The sequence below is a fragment of the Xenopus laevis genome, chromosome 6S (assembly GCF_017654675.1).
Source record: "Xenopus laevis strain J_2021 chromosome 6S, Xenopus_laevis_v10.1, whole genome shotgun sequence".
Classification (NCBI taxonomy): Eukaryota; Metazoa; Chordata; class Amphibia; order Anura; family Pipidae; genus Xenopus; species Xenopus laevis.
Window position 1 is genome coordinate 100,418,522 of NC_054382.1, and position 20,859 is coordinate 100,439,380.

Below are 20,859 nucleotides of genomic sequence, written 5' to 3' on the forward strand. Positions count from 1 at the left end.
GACCTGCGTAGAGGATCGCATAATGGCTCCAGGTTTCTCAGGAAGGGATATGTGAAAACCAAATGAGGGGCATGGATGTCAGAAGCAGGTTCCCAAGAGTTCGCTCCTGGAGGAAAACCTTTTAAGATAATAAGATTTTTCCGATGACCCCTAACAATCCTAGAGTCCAAAATGGCTTGAACCTCAAACTCTTCAGAGCCAAAAATTACTATAGATTTAGGAGGAGAAGGAACCCAACCTGGAAAGGTGTTGGGGAACACAGGTTTTTACTGGATGTATCTTGAGACTTAGAGGAAGCTTGAGCTGGAAAATAACAGGATTGATCTTCCTAACAATAGGAAATGGACTCCAAAACCTTTGGTCAAATTTGATGTGCCAAGTGGTAAACCGTACTGAATTGCCAACAGCAAAATGTGGGTCTTTGCTACATCTACATCAGCCTGAGCTGAGCTTGCTGAACGATCTGCTGAAATAACTTAAAATTACATTTTGGAAAGGAAAGTATATCAGTGACTGCATATACATGAATCTCTCTAGGAAAATCTGGTAGAGTGGTATGATGAAAACCGCAACTGGAGAAAAAAGGACTTTGCTTGGTAGTAGAATGAAACAAATTGTTGTAAGAAAAATTCTGCTAAAGGTAAAATTGTGCTCCAATTATATTGCAAATGAGTAGAAAAAATCTTAAATATTGTTCTAAACTCTGATTAATTCTCTCTGTTTGGCCATTAGTCTGGGTATGAATAACATTTAACAAAGTCAACATTTAATCCATGACAAAGAGACTTCTAGAACTTAGAGGTATATTGTGTTCCTCGGTCAGAACTTATTTCCCTAGACAAACCATGAAGATGGAAAATCTCTTTGATGAAAGTGTCAGCAGAAGCAGAAGGAACATATGGTGTTAAATCCAAAGGATACAAATAAGTCCACAATAAAATCCATGGACATTGATTCATTGGAAGTGGTCTCAACAGGATGACTATTAAAGTCTTTATTCCTAGCACACACTATAGTGAAGTGCTCAACTTCTGTGTCTTATCCCTTCGGACCAGGTGCTTAGCAGTCAATTACCCACTCTGCCATGGGTTGAAGTCATACAGTATATAGCATCCATAAGACCGCAGCACACTGACAATACGAATCCGTTTTGCTTTGTGTGTTTATTAGCTCATTTTTAGTAGACAAAAAAGGTTGCCCCTTTTTTGTCTACTTAAAATGAGCTAAAAAAAACATAAAGCAAAACGGAATCGTATTGTCAGTGTGCTGTGGTCTTATGGATGCTATTCATTCATAGCACAGACCTCACATGACTTCACGAAGGATGCACAATCCTGAGAAAGTTTGGGCCAAAAGTTTTAGAGATCCCAGAAAGACTGGCCAGAACATAATAATAACTTTCAAAAACGGAATACAGATGGACTCTGGAACAAAGATCCTGTCTTGATAAAGAAGCCCATCTTAGGAAATTGTATCTTTAAGTTGGGTATATCTGGAAGCATTTTTAACCTTTGTTAATAGTCCAGAATGAGAAGAATTGTTCCATCCGGTTCCACATATTTTCAGACAGGCCCGGACTGGCAATCTGTGGGTTCTGGCAAATGCCACAGGGGCTGCTGTATGGTTCCATAGAAAGTTACCATATAGTGGGCTGGTAGGGGGATGTTTGGGCCTCTGTGTACTTGGAATGGCAGAACCTATTTTGACTCCCAGTCCAGGCCTGTTTTCAGATTGCTCAAACATACGAGAAAGAGGCCTGAAGGTTACGTGAAAATTAAATCTGGAAATGAATAAAGGCCAACTTGCTTGCCTGGAACCAGGCCTTTTAGCAGATATTTAGAAATATTCCAGTTCTTTATGATCAGAACACAAGCTCCTTCCAGAAAATGACACCATTCGTCAAAAGCACATTTGATTGCTAAGAGTTCTCGGCCACCCATGTCATCATTTCTTTCAGAAGAGGAAAATTTCTTGGAGAAAAAGGCCACTGGATGAAGAAGAGCACGAGAACCAATTCTCGGAGAAAGAATTGCTCCAATGGCAATTTTGAATCCTCCTCAACAATAAATGGAAGAGAGGCAACTGGATGAATTAAATAGGATATGAAGTTAATTGTCTTTTAAGATCTTTAAATGCAGTCTGAGCCTCATAAGACCAAGAAAATTTATTTAAAGGGATACTGTCATGGGAAAAAATTATTTTTCAAAATGAACCAGTTAATAGTGCTGCTCCAGCAGAATTCTGCACTGAAATCCATTTCTCATAAGAGCAAACAGATTTTTTTATATTCAATTTTGAAATCTGATATGGGGCTAGACATTTTGACAATTTCCCAGCTGCCCCAAGTCATGTGACTTGTGCTCTGATAAACTTCAATCACTCTTTACTGCTGTACTGCAAGTTGGAGTGATATCACCCCCCTCCCTCCCCCCCAGCAGCCAAACAAAAGAACAAAGGGAAGGTAACCAGATAGCAGCTCCCAACACAAGATAACAGCTGCCTGGTAGATCTAAGAACAATACTCAATAGTAAAAACCCATGTCTCACTGAGACACATTCAGTTACATTGAGATGGAAAAACAGCAGCCGTAGGAACTGTCATAAAAAGCAACAAAAATTGTAAAATATAGAACAGGAGTGTGTAAAATCAGGGTTTGACTGTATATATACAATATGCCTTCTAAAACTAACTACAGATCTTGAGATCACAGCCTTGCATCCTATGCCTGTATAAGAAGTCGTCAAAGCTGCTCTGAAAAGCATAAACGAATCTGCCATGGCAACTATATTAGTGTGATGTAATGCGCTATTCTCTTTGTAAGCTGTGTTAACATTTTGTTAAAATATGCTACACTTGATTTATTGTTCACATATTATGAAAAAGCTGTTCTGGGTGAATTGCAAGTGTCTTCTGTTTTACCTGTTTACATTAGACTGCCCATCTAATGCACTTTTCATTTTTCTGTTTCAGTCTGGCAGCACAATGCATTGAAATAGCTTAAAGAAGCAACCTGAAATGTGTTTTGTGTTAAATAAAAGTTTATCAGGTAAATGGAAATGCAGCATATTTGTTTAACTATAGTGCTGCGAAGGTTTTAAAACACAATTACTAGCACAATTAGTATGCACACGCCTGGGTTTTAGACCAACATCTATTTCTGATTTTCTCAGATTTGCTTTTCATCTGGTATGGTGCCTATGGATTGGAGAAAAGCTGATGTCCTTCCAATATTTAAAAAGGGATTACGATCTCAGCCTGGCAATTATAGGCCTGTAAATTTGACATCTGTGTTGGGAAAATTATTTGAAGGCTTGTTAAGGGATCAGATTCAAATTTTTGTCCTAGTGAATGGTATTATGAGCAGCAATCAGCATGGCTTTATGAAGGATAGGTCATATTAGACAAATTGGATTTCTTTTTATGATGAGGTAATTATAGGAGAAGGAAACCCCCTGGGCGCAAAACCCCTCCCCCCTCCTCTGTGTTGCCCCTCCTCCCCACTGGCCTACCTGTCCCCCCGGGCAAATGCCCCTAAATTTTTACTCACCCCTCTGCGCAGGTCCTGTCCAGGGAGTTCACAGGCGCCATCTTCTCCCACGCGGTCTTCTTCCTGCTTTGACCGGCGTCTTCTGGCGCATGTGCAGTAGGAGCATTTTCAGGTACGGATGTACTGCGCATGCGCCGAATGTCACAAAGTGACAGGGGTGAGTAAAAAGTTAGGGGCTTTTGCCCGGGGGGACAGGTAGGCCAGGGGGGAGGAGGGAGGGGGTGCAACACAGGGGAGGGGGAGGGGTTTTGCGCACAGGGGGTTTCCTTCTCCTTTAAGAGGCTGGACAGAGGGGGAGCAGTAGGCATGATCTATTTTAATTTTACCCAAGGGTTTGATATAGTGCCCCACAGGCGACTGCTTTCTAAACTAAGGTCTATTGAGCTTAAAGGAACAGTAACACCAACAAAATTAAAGTGTTTTAAAGGAATGGCAATATAATTTACTGTTGCCCTGCAATGGTAAGATGTGTGTGTTTGCTTCAGAAAGACTACTATAGTTTATATAAACAAGTTGCTGTGTAGCCATGGGGGCAGCCATTTAAGTAATGATACACAGTTTATAACAGATAAGTTCTGAAGAATCCCATTGTATACTTCAGAATTTATCTGTTATCTGGTGTGTACCCTGTGCCTTTTCTCCCATTTAAGCTTTGAATGGTTGCCCCCATGGCTACACAGCAGCTTGTTTATATAAACTATTGTAGAGTTTCCGAAGCAAATACACCAGTTTTACTAGTACAGGGAAACACTATTTAATTGTCGTTCTTTTAAAACCCTACATTTTTTGGTGTTACTGTTCCTTTAATTAAGTAATTTGCACATGGATAGGAAACTGGCTACAGGATTGGGTACAGAGGGTGGTTGTTAATGGTACCTTCTCAACTTGGAGTAAGGTTCTTAGTGGGGTCCCTCGTGACTCTGTATTGGCTCCACTTTTATTTAACTTGTTCATTAATGTCTTAGGGGACACAACATGGAAGGTGTAAGACTCGCATTATACTATACTACATTATGAATTATACATATCCTGTGTGGGGAGTACGAGCAGATTAAACCGGCCTCGGAACTTAAGCAAGGGGTCCGGGGCAGCAGGCACCCGGACCAAAAGTTTTTAAGGGTGACACAGGCTTTAACACCCCTTTCAATATTAGAGTCGGACCACATTGATTGATTTAACAATTTTGAAACCCTGGAGTAGCGCTGGATGTATGCAGCTGGTGGTTTGGCAGTTATATATAAATAATTACTAAGAAACTAGCGCTCGGGACATATTTGCAAATACTAATAGGTGGTGTGTGTTACGGATTTTATGAATAATACAATGTCAGAAACATATAGTGATCGAGTGGCGGGAATGGTGAAAAAGAGCCGAAGTTAGACCTCAGACGCTACTGTTTGTAAATTGAATGTTATAATAAAGATTGTTACTTTTTATGCTTAATCTGCAAGTGTGCAATTCTTCAAGGAGACCCCGAAGTGCGATGTTACAATGTGTACAACATTTCTAGCCTACTCCTTTAGTTAAGGTTTAGTTCTCCTTTAAGATGCTGGCACTGCAGTGAGGTACATTTACTGCCAGTAAATGTAGCAGCACTATTGTGCCAGTTATACTGCAGTAGTGAAGTCTGTCACGTGACACTGAAAATTTGTATGATCGGTTATGTCAGAGAGGCCCCAATGTTACACCTGCGAAGTATGATTTGGTCTAATAAATCACAGTAGCCAGGCAGCAGTTTACTGGTATAGTTTGAATAAATTAATTAAGATGTTTATGGTAAAGGCAAAGTAAAAATATTCCTGATTCCTAATTATATATTATTATGATTTAAACTGGGGTTTGGGAGATGCGTATTTAGTTTTTAAGTTACTGCATTTTTCAAGTCAAATATTTGTATGAATCCTATCCATATGTGGGGGAGGGCACTGTCCCTCTGCTAACTATAAAAGCATATTTTTAAATTTATGTTTCAGTACATTTATTAGTAGATTTTAGACATGGGGCCCCTAACTAGGAGAACCCGAGCATTCTAGATAATAAATCTGATAAAAGAAAACAAAACTTTTTTCTCAATAATGTGCATACTACAAATGCTGCTGTATGCCCAAAAATAAATAGTGGAAATGAAATAATTTAAAAAACAATTATTTCATATTGTATAGAGGCGAAAATAACTAACTCCCATTTCATGCAGCCTGTTAATGATTTCTACCCACAGCCCAATCCTCAGCTAATTCAGTTAAAATGTTATTTTGCAAAAGACTGAGAAGATTAAATTGGGGACTCAGCCATCTGCTTACCGGAAAGCCGTTAAAGATAACACTGCTTTACTTTATTGAGATACCTGTAGGAAAGGAATATTTGAAGTAGAAAATAACACAGAAATTCTATGTCTTATGAATTAATTTCCTTGGTTACATTCTCATTTATTTGCCCCTAAGACTATTCAGCCATGCTAGACCAGAGCATTCAATGTGATAGCTTAATCTGTAAGCCGGAACACTTTACTAATGCTCACAGGGTAAGTAAGGCACAGGAAGATAATCCCTTATACCTTCATTATGTCTGTAAACACGGAAACAAAAGAACTGGCAACATGTGAACATCCCTCCTGGCAATAATTAATTAACAGAAGGAGAACCTGTTACAGTGGTCCTTGATGTCTAAACTGTATTTTAACATCCTGGCCAAAGGAAAAGAGGACAAACGATCTGGATTTTACTGAAGTAAGGCCTTGTGCCTTCCAAGCTATATAGCACCAATGTGGAGGCAGCTGCTGCTTCCCCTTCGAACACGGAGATATGCTGATAGCTTCCATTTGGAAAAAACTCAGAAATATGGATACAAAGGAGAAAGAAAGGGGATCCTCCTGTTTTTTAAGGTAAAAATCATGTTGCCATTTTTCTTCTTTATGATATTTTTATACTTTAAAGCAACACCCAGAACTGGGAAATTGCTATGTGATAATGGTAAGAATATAATATAATATTATCTTTGTCGGTGATAAAGTTTTGTCTAGTCACTCCCTATTTTGATAGGAAATGTTAATTATTTATTCCATGTATTTATTTGCTTTACATTTAGGTCTGTTTAGTCTTTCTAACTGCAATATATAGTTCTGAAATATGCTATCAATTTAATGTACATTAATGATTTGATTAATCCACTCTCTTTCTGTATGCCAAATGTGTGTATTTTGTTCAGAACTGTGTACAAGTATGGGACCCGTCATCCAGAATGCTCGGGACCTGGGGTTTTCGGATCTTTCTGTAATTTGGATCTCCATACCTTATGTCCACTAGAAAATCATGTAAATATTAAATAGACCCAGTAGGCTGGTTTTGTTTCAAATAAGGATTCATTATATCATTATATATGCCGCCAGGTCTTAATATGAGAGGAGCAAGGCAAAGAGTTCTGTACAAGCAAAGAGGCATGTTGGTAATGCAAGTTTTAGGACAGAAGGCAACCCCATCTTCTCAAGGAGTAGGCAATATAGCGTGGTCAGACAGGTCGGTCAGTACACTGTGTTTAAGTTGCAAAAGTGCACCAAAAATTTATTAAGCCCACATCATACAATTAGGCAACGTTTCGGGCCCACCTGGCCCTTTATCAAGCTTGATAAAGGGCCAGGTGGGCCCGAAACATTGCCTAATTGTATGATGTGGGCTTAATAAATTTTTGGTGCACTTTTGCAACTTAAACACAGTGTGCTTCTGGTTCCTTTCTACATGCTATTATGACCCAGTAACAGGAGTGGGTCCTCCAGTTCAGCACCTGACACTACAAGAAGTGTGTATCAGTAAGGTGAGCGCTCCACGTTTACAGGTCGGTCAGTACAGGCAGAGATCAAGCAAGGTCAGACAGGCAAAGGTCGGTACTGGTGAGGTTCAAGTAATGTCAGGCAGGCGGAGGTCGGTACAGGCACCGTTCAAGAATAGTCAGGCAGGCAAGGGTCACTATTGCAGAGTTCAAGAATAGTCAGGCAGGCAGGGATCAAAAACCAGGGAAATCACAGACAAATCGCACCCAAGAACTAATCAGATTAGACCTAACAACGGGCAATGATTTTGGGCTCAGCCCCTTTAAATATATGAATTTTCATGCCAAAGACGTGATGAATTTATGCATAGTTAGTTACATAGTTAAATCGGGTTGAAAAAAGACCATCAAGTTCAACTCCTCCAAATGAAACCCCGCATCTATACACACACCCCTCCATACCTTAACATGAATTATATATATCCATATCTACACTAACTATAGAGTTTAGTATCACAATAGCCTTTGATATTATGTCTGTCCAAAAAATCATCCAAGCCATTCTTAAAGGCATTAACTGAATCAGCCATCACAACATCACCCGGCAGTGCATTCCACAACCTCACTGTCCTGACTGTGAAGAACCCCCTACGTTGCTTCAAATGAAAGTTCATACTTTTAGTCTAAAGGGGTGGCCTCTGGTACGGTGATCCACTTTATGGGTAAAAAGGTCCCCTGCTATTTGTCTATAATATCCTCTAATGTACTTGTAAAGTGTAATCATGTCCACTCGCAAGCGCCTTTTTTCCAGAGAAAACAACCCCAACCTTGACAGTCTACCCTCATAATTTAAGTCTTCCACACCTCTAACCAGTTTAGTTGCACGTCTCTGCACTCTCTCCAGCTCATTTATATTCCTCTTTAGCACTAGAGCCCAAAACTGCACTGCATACTCCAGATGAAGCCTCACCAGGGACCAGATGGGGTGGGTGCCATCCCCAGGAAATTAGAGTCATTGTCCCTTAATATACCATTTAGTAGCTCTAACTATTAACAGAGATAAAACAGAAGTCTCTTTCCCACAGATGTTCCAGTCCCCAATTTTTATGTTACATTTGCTGACCAATTGTTGTCCTGTAAAGTCAGTCAAGCATTGTACTACTTACCATGACAGCTCGGCCATTGGATGCTCTGTCTCAATATTAAACAAGACTCAAAATGCAGAATATAAAGACTACTCATAAATATTATGTATTTCTTTTTATTAGTTCACATTAAAATAAACTTTTTCTGTTCTATACATATAAAATCTATAACTCCCTAATCTATACTTTCTGGATGCTGGTCCACTGATCCCATTAGCCAGACAATCAACTGTATAGTAATTAAAACAAAACAGTTAAATAAAACATAATAATAAGACTGCCGATTGTCAACATCATGCTTAACATACATTGCAAAGCATTAAGTAGAGTTTTCAGCATGCTTGAAGGCACCTTTTCTGTAGTGAGGCTGTAGAACTGGGTTTTGTAGTAGTTCATTATGAGGGCCATAAATGTGTTTGTTTATTGTTAAAGAAACTCTATAAGGCCATAACTTGGGGCTTCTGGTAACTGTACTTGTCTGTCTATTAGAATGCTATATTTTGGCAGAACACGATGGCACTGTATCTCTTTATTTTACATGAAAAGAAAACCAGACATTGATATTTTCTTACATTTAACCCAATTTACAAAAATGCCTGAAATGTGTCAGGATTTCGTTTTCTGGAATCTCACACGTGGCTTATCTGACTGGCTCAGAGATTAGAGTTTGACAGGAGTTTTGTTATGGCACTGTACAATTAATCGTCAATCTGTACTGTTCAGATAAGCTTTTGACAAATTATCCTCGTTAGAATGAAAAATACCAACCAATATAAACAAGAAATTGTCCTTTGGCTAGAGTACGATATTGGTACTGAAATAAATCAATAAACTGCAAACCAATGTGTGTTTGTATTTTGATTTTTGACTTGCTGATTTTACACATTCTTTTCAGCTGGGAACATTTCTGGATAATTGCTTTAAAGATAATCTAAGTAATATTAATGGCATGTGCCACGGCCTTCTAGTGGCCTCTTTTGTCACACACCAGTCCTAAGTATTGACAAACGACAGAGCATCATGTCTGCTTGGGTTAAACAAAACAACAACTTTTATAAAGTTATTATATATTATAATATATTTTAACCATTTGAAAGTCATACAATTATACTCCCAGTCCCAGCTTGAATGCACAATCTGTTTGTAAGTAGAGGTGTATTTATAGCTTGTGTTGCTTTAGGCCAATATTAATGATGGTGCCACCATCCTTCATAAAAATGGCTTACATTTTTTAGAATCTCATTCTAGCCCTATGGATAAACTTTCAGACCCCATGATTGTGCAGAGAGTGGTGGCCATGGGAAGAGGAGACCCGAACCATTTGAGGTGTCATCTGGATATCTTCTATTCTGAGCTTGGCTTTTCAATAGCGACCCCAGACCACCCTAACTCACTTACCTGCTCAATGGAGTATATAATTAAGCTTTTTATGATTGCACACCCCTATCTGTTGAATCCTAAGCTGCTGCCTCTTCTAGGCCCGGACTGGCAATCTGTAGGTTCTGGCAAATGCCAGAGGGGCTGCAATAAGATGCCGTAGAAAGTCCAATATTTAGTGGGCTGGTGGGGAGCTGATTGGGCCTCTCTGTACTCGGAATGTCAGGGCCTATTTTGACTCCCAGTCCAGACCTGCCCTCTTTTGCCGACCACTAGTTCTAGTCCTGAATATTTGCTGTCTTTCCAATACTAAGTGCATGAGTACACTGGTGCTAGTAGGGCAGTGAATATGCAGGAGACAGCTTATGTTATGGAATGAGGCAAATTTTTGTTCAGAGGGTGCCAGCAGAGGCACGTTATACCACTATTCCCTAAGTTAATGAAACAATAACAAAATACTATAGTATGTTAAAACTACTGTATTACAGCTATATATTTTTTTTATTACTGAGCACTAACTAAGCAACCACCATACACTGTTATAACAACTGCTCCCCTAACACCAAATAAATTCCAAGGAACTCTAAGAATGAACCATTGATCCTAAAACTCACAGATTACGGGAACAAAACTGCACCTAGAGGACTAGAAGTCAAGTCCAGGTGAGGCACTCACTGTCCTAGGCTTCAGGACCATCTCTAATTTGGAAACTAGATATCAAGGGCTACATTTTGTATATTTTGTTCAGAGACTGAATTCTTAGAAGAATATTTTGCCCTGCTCTGCCTGTGTGTGACATACTCTGTCTGTGTGTGTCCTGCTCAGCCTGTGTGTAACATACTGCTCTGCTCTGCCTTTGTGTATGTGCTGTGCTCTGTCTGTGTGTGCCCTGATCTGCCTGCGTGTGCTGTGTGCCATACTCTGCCTGCATGTGCCCTACTCTGCCTGTGTGTGCCCTGCTCTGCCTGTGTGTCTCATGCTCTGCCTGTGTGTGCCATTCGCTGCCTGTGTGTGCCCTGCTCTGCCTGTATGTGCCCTGCCTGTGTGTGCCATGCTCTACTTGTGTGTGCCATGCTATGCCTGTGTATGCCATGCTCTGCCTGTGTGTGCCCTGCTCTGCCTGTGGAACATAAGCCTGGTATTTGTTCTGGGGGTTTGTTAGCATTTTTAAAATAAATTATTGTGAGGGGGCCCTAAGGTGTTTAATCATGTGCTGGGGGTGCTGTGTTATCCAAGGGGAAGAGAAGGTATATGGATTGAAGGGTATGTCTTAATATGATTAATGTGGACATGATCTTGTGGTAACATGGGTGTGGTTTAATGTGGGTGTGGTTTAAAAACAGGGAGTAGTCAACACTGGCTTCCATTATCAGCCCTCCACTATGTAGGCCAGAAAAAAAATCAGCCCTCGGTACCACAGAAGTTGGACAGCACTGCTCTATGAAGTAGTTTTTGCTGATAATTTGCAGCACTTTTTTTTTTTTTACTAGGCTCATTGTTTCCTGTATATGTATATGATAGTAATAATACCTTAGTATTAATAGTAAAAAGACACAGACAGTCGCATCTGTATGCCTTCTCTAAAAGTTTATTATTTTTAATTACACCCAAATGCAAACATATGTACAGTGTCCAGTAGGGATAAATTAGCTTTCTCAGCAAAATTTACAGCCTTTTTATTTCTATGCAGAGGAATTATAGCATGGTGGATGTATATGCTATTGCAGAGCTAAAAATTCCTTAAAGGGTTTGTTCAACTTTTAATGTGATGTAGAGATAATTTGCAACTGCTTTTTATTTTTTATTATTTGTGGTTTTTTAAAGGTTCTAAATAGAGAGATACTTAATAAAAAGTCTCAATAACAATACATCTATAGTCTTACAGAGCATTGTTTTTGTAGAGGGTGTCAGTGATCCCCATTTAAATGCTGAAAAGTGTCGGAAGGAGAAGGCAAATAATTCACTATAAAAAAGAAAATGGAAATGGAGAGAAAAGGAGAAAAGGAAATGTAGGCCATTTGAAAATTTGCTTAGAATTATCCATTTTATAACATACTAAAATTTAGCTTAAAGACGAACCACCTCTTTAACTGCAGTGCAATTTCACCTCCCCATTAAATTAAATACATCTTGTGGTTTTGCAAACTTTTACATGAAGGGAAATGTCTAAGTATGCTCAACTAATGTCAACTTTTCATTGCACTCCCACTGAATTGTGGGTATAACAGGGCTCACTTACATAAGTGGAAAAAATAAAGGTTTAACAATGCCTCTGCAAACATAGGTCATTTGTCAAAGACTGTATAAGTAAGTGATTTAAAGCGTTATTTTTGGTAGCTGGGCAGAGTATTAAGGGGTAAATATATTTGCATATTTGCTCTTATGATCTTTATTTAAGATTTCATGATGTTAGCAGTTTTTGCACTGCTAATAGCAAGAATGTACAAAAATCAGAGACATGTTTTAAAGAAATTGGCAACATGGGAGTGTAGGGTTTAATATGCCCCCATGGCTTTAAATTCTCTTGCATTTCCTGATCTCCCTAGTTGCTGGGCAGATGCCCATGTAGCTAGATGTAATTTGCATAGTTATATTATTGGCCAGGAGGCGCTGTGACCACATCCTGTAACACTTTGGGATAGTGGGTGAAAAGGGGTGGATCTTCCTCTTTGGATGCTGATCCAGCTGGGTGTGCCCAGGGGAGCCTGGGGTACAGCAAGGCCCAGAAAAGCCATGTGCTCTAGAGGAACCAGTACCTCTAGAGAGATAAGTTGGGGAGCAGGGACCCCGAGAATGAGGCTAGTGAGTGGCAGGAATATAATTGTTATAGACTCTCTAGGAGAGTAAGACAGCGAGGGAAGATAGAAAGAGCAGGTTTCAAGGAGGTGTAGCAGGGAGTAGCCTCTGTACTGATGTAAGTAACCTGTGGATCATTTGTCTCTGACAAATAAAAGTTTATTCTGTTTGACTGCCTTCTGAAGCCCATTTCTTTAATGGTTAAAGCACAGTAGCCTGTGGGAGTTGTAGTTGCACTACACCACACCTTCATTTCTTTCACTTTGCAAAGGCCCTGCCTTAAGTGTTAGAGTCTAGTGTAACACATGCTCTAGTATACTAGCTGGTGATTAACCCCATTGGTGTAAATAGCCCAAGTTAGCGTTACAGGAGCCTAGTGGATAGGAGGTCCTCTAACAATGTAGGGGTGTGTAGCAGTGAAATATGCATGTGATTTTGCCTTCACAATTTTTATTGGTAACCCCAAAGCAGAAACAAGGTGCCAAGGAAAAAACACCCATAGAGGGGAATGTAATATTGGTCGCTAGCTCAAAAATCATTCACAATTCATCCACAATGTGAATAAATATTAAAATGGTGCCTCCGCGAACACTTTGCCCCTTACACGACAGTAAAATAGTGATTGAGAATTGTATCGTTTGTGAACATTCGCAGACAAAATAATTAACGAAGCAGAGCAGGTGTTAAAGGTTTGCAATGTTCAATTAAGATTTGCAAATGCAATAAAAACTTAATGAAGAATATTATATTGCGACATTCGAATTTTTATTCAAAAAATGTTGCTCTTTGTGAATTTTATTACATTTTCCACATAGACTCTAATGTAGTTTGCTACCAAAATGACACGCAACAAGACAAAACCGTTTCGTACATTTTTCACCGTTTCACAAATTGATTCTAGCTTGCTGTGCTCTTCCATGTCACTAAGACCTTTAGTCTAGACAACTGGGTATATAAGAAGACTAAGTTCAGACAGATTACACTTTGTTCCATTCTGTTCTACTAGTAGGAAAGACAGCAAATTTGGATCACACGTGGATTTGTCTCAGCAAAGAGCAGTCTTTTAAGCCAATTTATCACAACTTACCATGCAGCTCAAATAAAGGTAGTGTAGACATAGAGCAGACAGAAATACAAAAAGATGTGGCCCCGTCCTATGCGAATATATTTATGAATAGATTTGAGGAACAGTATGTATACACCAACAAATGGTTTCGAAAGCATTGCACTTTGTGGTTCCGTTTTATAGATGATGTATTCGCTTTATGGATGGGGCCATATTGGACCCTTGATAATTTTGTGAGTGATATTAACTCGGCACTACAATGCATTAAGTTCACAACTCATGTAAGTCAAGAATATGTTTCCTTCCTTGACACCAAGATAATGAACTCGGGGGTTCCTTGTTTGTGGATTTGTATGTCAAGCCCACAGACAGGGACACCCTCCTCCATTTCGACTCCTTCCATCCGGCACAGGTGAAAAAGTCACTGCCAAAATCTCAATTCAGCAGAGTAAAACGAATTGTTACTGACTAAAGAGTGCTGGATGGTAGGTTAGACGAAATGGAGGAGAAATTCAGAGAGAGAGGGTACCCGAATAGACTTTTGGAAAGGCAGTGGAGGGAAATTGACAAAACTGAAAGGGAAAATATGATACAAGGTCGGAATAACAGACAGATGGATCGTATTCCCTTTGTCTCGAGATACAATATCCTGAGTCATCAGATTGCTGACATTATAAGAAAGCATTGGGTAGTTTTGAGAGACGATATTCCAGGGGTTGGTTGTTTCCAACAACCTCCAGTAATAAAACTATAGGATCCATGCTAGTAAAATCGGATTTGGGAAGTGTAAAGAAAACACAGAGTGTGCTGTACCCAGTAAAACATGACACTTTTCCCTGTCTGGGTGGAACTATTGCTAGAACTGCCAGAAAGGCAGTGTAATACACCATCCGCAAAAAGGAATCCCAATTAAAATACAGGGATACTACACTTGTGCCACTTCTTAGTCTGTATATGTAATTAATTGTCCCTGCAGACTACTTTATGTAGGTAAGACAAGCCGCACTGTAAGAGAGCGAATCAGGGAACCCAAATCAGAACTAAAAAAATGGAGCAAGCTGTGGCGGCACATTTTGCAGAAATGTGCCATGGGGTACAACAACTCAAATACCAAATTGTGGATCATGTTCCCAAAATACGAAGAGGGGTGATCGCATAAAAATATTATTAAAAAAGGAGGCTCAATGGATAAGGAAACTCAAGACCCTTGTACCCTATGAGTTAAATAGGGAATACGATCTTCAGGCAATTTTTCGTAACTGATTGTTTTTAATGTGCTTTTAAATATTTATGTCTTGCACATATCTAACTGCTCTTGAAGGGATTATGGAAAGGATTTGAAACAGGATGTAAAACAACAAGATATTCTGTGACATTGTGCATGAATGCATTATCTGTAAGATTGTAATGTTTTTTTGTTTTTATTAGTGAGAAGTATTGTAACAAAGTTATAAGTAAAGATAAGGCCAGTAGATGGCGTATTGCCTTCTCTGTATTAAAAGGAAGTAACTTTGTAGCAGCTGGTAAACTTGAGAAAAGGCCACAGGGCCTGAAACGTCGCGGTACCCGGATCGTTGCCAAATGTGCATAATAAAGGCTTTTTAGTCTCAAACATAAACCGGTGCTGTGCTTCAAGTCTTCTATAGCATATGAATGGATGGTGGCTATTAACCGCACCTGCACTGGGCCCTTTGAACGAAAAGGTGAAAACGGAGGTCACTGGAACAAGTTTACAAAAAATACAAAAAGATGCCATGCTAAAAATACAGATAATAACATTTATTATATTAAGCTATTATCACAATTAATAAAGCCTCATTGACTAAATAGCTGACTGGCTGTACAGTGTAAGTGAGTAGGTAATTAACATAGGTAAATACCTTTGCATCAAAGTATTTAAATTAGGTACTGGTTGGTGCTGGGATTTGAAAATAATTATTAGGGATGCACCAAATCCTGGATTCGGTTTCGGTATTCGGCCTTTTTAAGCAGGATTCCGATTCGGCCGAATCCTTCTGCCAGTCCGAACCAAATCTGAATCTTAATTTGCATATGCAAATTAGGGGCGGGGAGGGAAATCTCATGACTTTTTGTCACAAAACAAGGAAGTAAAATTTTCCCCCTTCCCACCCCTAATTTGCATATGCAAATTAGGTTTCAGATTTGGTTCGGTATTCGGCCGAATCTTTTGCAAAGGATTCGGGGGTTCCACCGAATCCAAAATAGTGGATTCGGTGCATCCCTAATAATGGACTCTTGTGCCAATAACTAGATAAAAAGAAAAGAACAGTAGTGATGGACGAATTTGCGCCGCTTCAATTCACCGAAAAATTTGAGAATTTCCTGCAACATTTGCGAAACGGCGAAAAATTTGTGAAACTGCACCGGCGTCTCTTTTTTGACGCCGGGGTCCGTTTTTTACGCCGGCGTCTGTTTTTAACGCTGGCGTACATTTTTTTTTACGCAGGCAAATTTTCGCAAGCAAATTTTCATGGTAATTAATTTTCCATTACTACATCCAACCTAGCTTTCTTTAAGTATAATTTTGTCTACACGCCCAGTCATGGTCTATGAAAGACAATTAATACATTGTACAGAATGTAATGTTCTGTGGTACTTGTCTTAGCTGATATATTTAGCATTTCAGTTTTGTTAAGAGTTAAAAAGCTGCCTTTGCAGAATAGCCAAGGTGTGTCTTTTCAAGTTTACACACACACAGTTAACAAGATACAGTTACAGATTTCTGGGTGAGCATTCTGGCAAGTAGGATTTAGAAATAAAGCTGTACTACTGTTAAAACGTGTTACACTTAGGTGTTTACCCATTTTCATGTGTCTAACACACTTTAGCAATTATGTTTAGGATTAGAGATAGTGTTTTTGTTCCATGATCTTCTACAGCTTCTTTGTTACAACGCAGAGAAGCAATCAGTTGGGAGTCTGTATACTGGTTAACCCAGGGTACACCCATAAGGGTGGTGGCACGCATAGCGTTTTGGGGAGATTAGTCGTCCAGCAACAAATCTCCTCTTCTTTGGGTGACTAATCTCCCTGAAATGCCTTCCTGCTGGCTAGAATGTGAATCATCTGCGGGATGGCACTCGGATCGCTTTGGTTTTCCGAAGTTGCCCGTAGTTGCCTCACGAGGAAACAAGGAGGGGACAGTAGTGCAGGAACAATGCTGGGGGTCATGGACTAGGAACCAGATGGGGGTCTCAGGAACAGGAATTTAATTACATGATGATCTATACATGGACCTAATAAGGTTGGCAGAGTAAAGATCAGACAGAAAGAATACAAGTGATGTACAAGGAGAACTAGTCAGGCCCTGCCCTAAAATCCTCCAATGGTCCCAGAAATACAAACACTAAAGTTCGAGTCCTGACACTATACTCTGTGTCTTTGCCTAATGATCTTCCCAAATTCAGCACTTTGATTTCTGCATGCCCAACAAACTTCTCTGATCCCTAGAATAATCATGTTTCATGCAATCAAAATATAGTCTATGCCCATGCAGCTATTTTGGAGCAGCAAAGCAGCATATTTTACTATATCATCGCTAATGATTGAAACTAATTTCTTCTACTTAAATGTAGTAACTAGTGCTGGGCGAATTTTCCCACAATATTCGCAAAATGGCGAAAAATTTGCAAAACACATTGAAGTCAATGGGCGTCAAAATTATTTTGACGCGCGTCAATTTCGACGCGCCTATTTTGTCCAAATGCATTAAAATCAATGGGGGACAAATAATTTTGACGCACAACCATTTTTATGCACGCCACTATTCTGCCACGCGCCCAAATCTTTTTGATGTGGATGATATTTCTAAACAGTTGAGTGCATTTATTCGCTGGTGGCAAAATGCGGGAATTTTGCGCCTGGTGAATTTATTCGCCATCACTAGTAGTAGCCTCTTTTGTGTCTTTAAGGAATTTCCCCATATATTTTACCAACGAATGGAAAACATCTATATGCGGTAAATACGTGAGTTTTGATTCACTGAGGGCAAGCTTCCACCTATCTACACCTGTGTATTTCTTTCCCATAAAAGTCCGACTTTTAGGAGTGTTTTGTTTCACAGCTGAAAGACCATAGGTTGATCATCCCTTAATGAAAGCATTCTAAATCCACTGGTTGTGTTAAATGACAACATACCCTAAAACAGAGCAAATCAATAATTGATTTATGCAGGTATCTTGACAAACGACATTGTCAGCGAGCAGTCCCTTATTGGAAATCTATCAAAAATTATTTTTGAGCAAGCATGTTATTTAATGATTGTGTTTGTAAAATGGAAAGTCAGATTTGTGTTTGTAAAATGGAAAGTCAGATACTGCGCTATTTTATTGATCTGGGAAAATTGTCAGTAGACTTGGATAGGGTCACTGCTCATTAGTGAACTGAAAGATTTAATTATATCCCCTTTAATATGTTACATAAAGTCATATTTGCTTTAGTAGCCACTGAATGTCATTGCCTAGAGTTACACAGTTTGTTAACCCATAAAAATAGGGGTTTTTTTTAATCTATTAATGCTCTGCAGAATCCTGCACTGAAATCCATTTTTCAAAAGATTTATGTTTAATTTTGAAATCTGACATGGGGCTAGACATGTCAGTTTCCCAGGTTCCCTCATGTCATGTGACTTGTGCTCTGATAAACTTCAATAACTCTTTACTGCTGTGCTGCAAGTTGGAGTGCTATCACACCCGCCCCAACAGCCCATCAGCAGCCTATCAACAGAACAATGAGGGTAACAAGATAGCAATTCCCTGATGTCTGCATTGCTAAAAATGACAGATATGGTAGATTTGAGAATAGAATTCAGTAGTAGAAATCGAAGTGGCTAACCCAAGCTACGACTCCTCCAGTTACACAGAGTAGGAGAAACAATAGGCTATCTGAAAGTAGTTCTATTGCAAATTACTGGCACTTTCTGAAAGCACATGACCAGGCACAATGACCTGAGATGGAAGATAGCTCATAGAACATGTTGATCCACTGACTGGTCCATCTTGGAGTTGTTTACCCCTCTGAGGCAAATTGGAGAGGCTTCAAATGGATTGTTTTGCCTTCCTTTGGATCAACTGGCAGTTCGGCAGGTTATATATAGGTGGACATGTGTCTTTTTTTAACCTAACTTACTATGTTAGACATCATTCGGCAAACTAGGAATAACCAGGATCTGCAAGGCATTGGGGGCCATTTACTTAAAGGAGAAACTAACCCCTAAAAATGAACATGGCCAAAAATACCATATTTTATATACCGAGCATATTACTCCAGCCTAAAGTTTCAGCTTCTCAACAGCAGCAGTAATCCAAACTTGTCACATGGGGGGTCACCATCCTGGAATGACACTCACATGTGGGCTTTGAGCAACTGTTGAGAAGCTAAGCTTAGGGGTCGTCACAAATGATCAAGCAGAAAATGAGGTTGGTCTGTAATATAATGCTACAGGGACGATTATTAAATTCTAATGCTAGTAATTATCTGTATTAATTACTAATCAGCCTTATATTGTGACATTTCTATTCTGTGTGTACTGTAGATTGTGAGTGGGTCCCTAAGCTCAGTAAGTGACAGCAGCACAGAGCATGTGCAGTGAATCAGCAGAAAAGAAGATGGGGAGCTACTGGGGCATCTTTGGAGACACAGATCTTTACTGCTAAAGGGCTGTGGTTGCCTTGGGCTGGTACAGAAGCCCAAAACATAATGTACAACATTTCTAGCTACTTCTTTAGTTAAGCTTTAGTTCTCCTTTAAAGCTTGACAGTGCTACACAATGCTACTTGGGGATCTAGCACTTATAACCATGGTAACGGTAAATGAGCCATTACATGTTTTCTTAGACTCTGTTCTGTGAAAATTATAAACAAACACCTTTATTATCGTATTTCGATTTGTGGGCATATCATATTTAGGCTTAGGTGGAAGAGCAAATACTGTAGCACAATAAAACAATTAAGAAAGTGAAACATTTGCTAAAGCATCTGCTTGGCTTATGTAACATATAATATGTAGGCTCTGAGCTTGAGCTCAAGTAGGGAAATTAACATGCACAAGGCTTTCTCCCTTAGCATAAATAAATCACACCTCTTTCCACTGTTTGGTGCAATTAGGTATACAGATATAGAATACACTGATAGGGGAAAACATCACATTAGCACGTCAAGTTACGTCTTGCAATGTTTACTGAAAGGCAGGGGAGTGACGCAAGACACTGTGTTTTCTTCCATAACTAGTGATAATTTGTACAGAGTAAATTGGCTGTGTAATGGCAACAACATATGTACATCCACACTCAGCACCAGGAGGCAGAATAGCTGATTCCTACTAATGACTACATTTTATAAAGCAGCCCAATCTGTCGGAGGAAATTTTCTTTTTTTCTTTTTTTTGTAAATTTTCCAGAGATTGCTGAAGGGTGTTAAAATGCATTCGGCTGCTTTATGAAATGTATCTGATTTTGTCAATAATTCCTTTAAAAATTTTTTGGCAGTGTGCAATCCTTCCTATTACCAAATCTTGGCTTGAATGAAGTATAAAACTGTGTTCTGTATGTATGTACTTCAAAAATGAAATCAATACTGTCAGCATGTTCTAGCTGCTTACTGGTAGGAGTTACTGCATTTAATAGCTGTCATTATAGGAGATGTAAAAGTCAAGTTCAACCCCTCCAAATGAAACCCAGAGCACATAACTACACAGGCCCACTGAAACGATATATACCAATATCTATATTAATTGTGGATTTTAGTGTCTCTGTAGCCTTGGATATTTTTCTTGTCCAAGAAATCATCTAAATCTAAAGGGGTATCCTCTGGTCCAATGATCCATTTTATGGAAAAACTGATCTCCCATTAGCAGTCTATAATGCCCTCTAATGTACCGATAAAGTGTAATCATGTCCCCTCACAAGAATCTTTGGAGTATATTTATCAAAGAGTGAAGTTAGAGATAACCACAGTCCGATAGAGTGAAATACCACCTCTCTCCATTCATTTCTATGGGTTTTTTAAAGGCGAATTTATTAAATAGTGAACTTTCACTTTTACCCTTAAATACTCGTTTAAAAATTCCATAGAAATGAATGGAGAGAGGCGGTATTACACTCTAGCGGACTGTGGTTATCTCTAACTTCACTCTTTGATAAATAAACT

At 39.2% G+C, this 20,859-nt stretch overlaps 1 protein-coding gene across 1 annotated transcript in view; it reads left to right on the top strand.

Annotated features, from left to right (window-relative positions):
* The first annotated feature begins 6,104 nt into the window (after nt 1-6,104).
* The window catches only part of rgs20.S (regulator of G-protein signaling 20 S homeolog), a 69,564-nt gene continuing 54,809 nt past the window's right edge, over nt 6,105-20,859 (top strand). Inside the window, exon 1 of the mRNA XM_018223704.2 lies at nt 6,105-6,429. Within this exon, the coding sequence (XP_018079193.1) occupies nt 6,310-6,429 (120 nt within the window). The 5' untranslated portion in view covers nt 6,105-6,309. The remainder of the gene's footprint in view (nt 6,430-20,859) is intronic.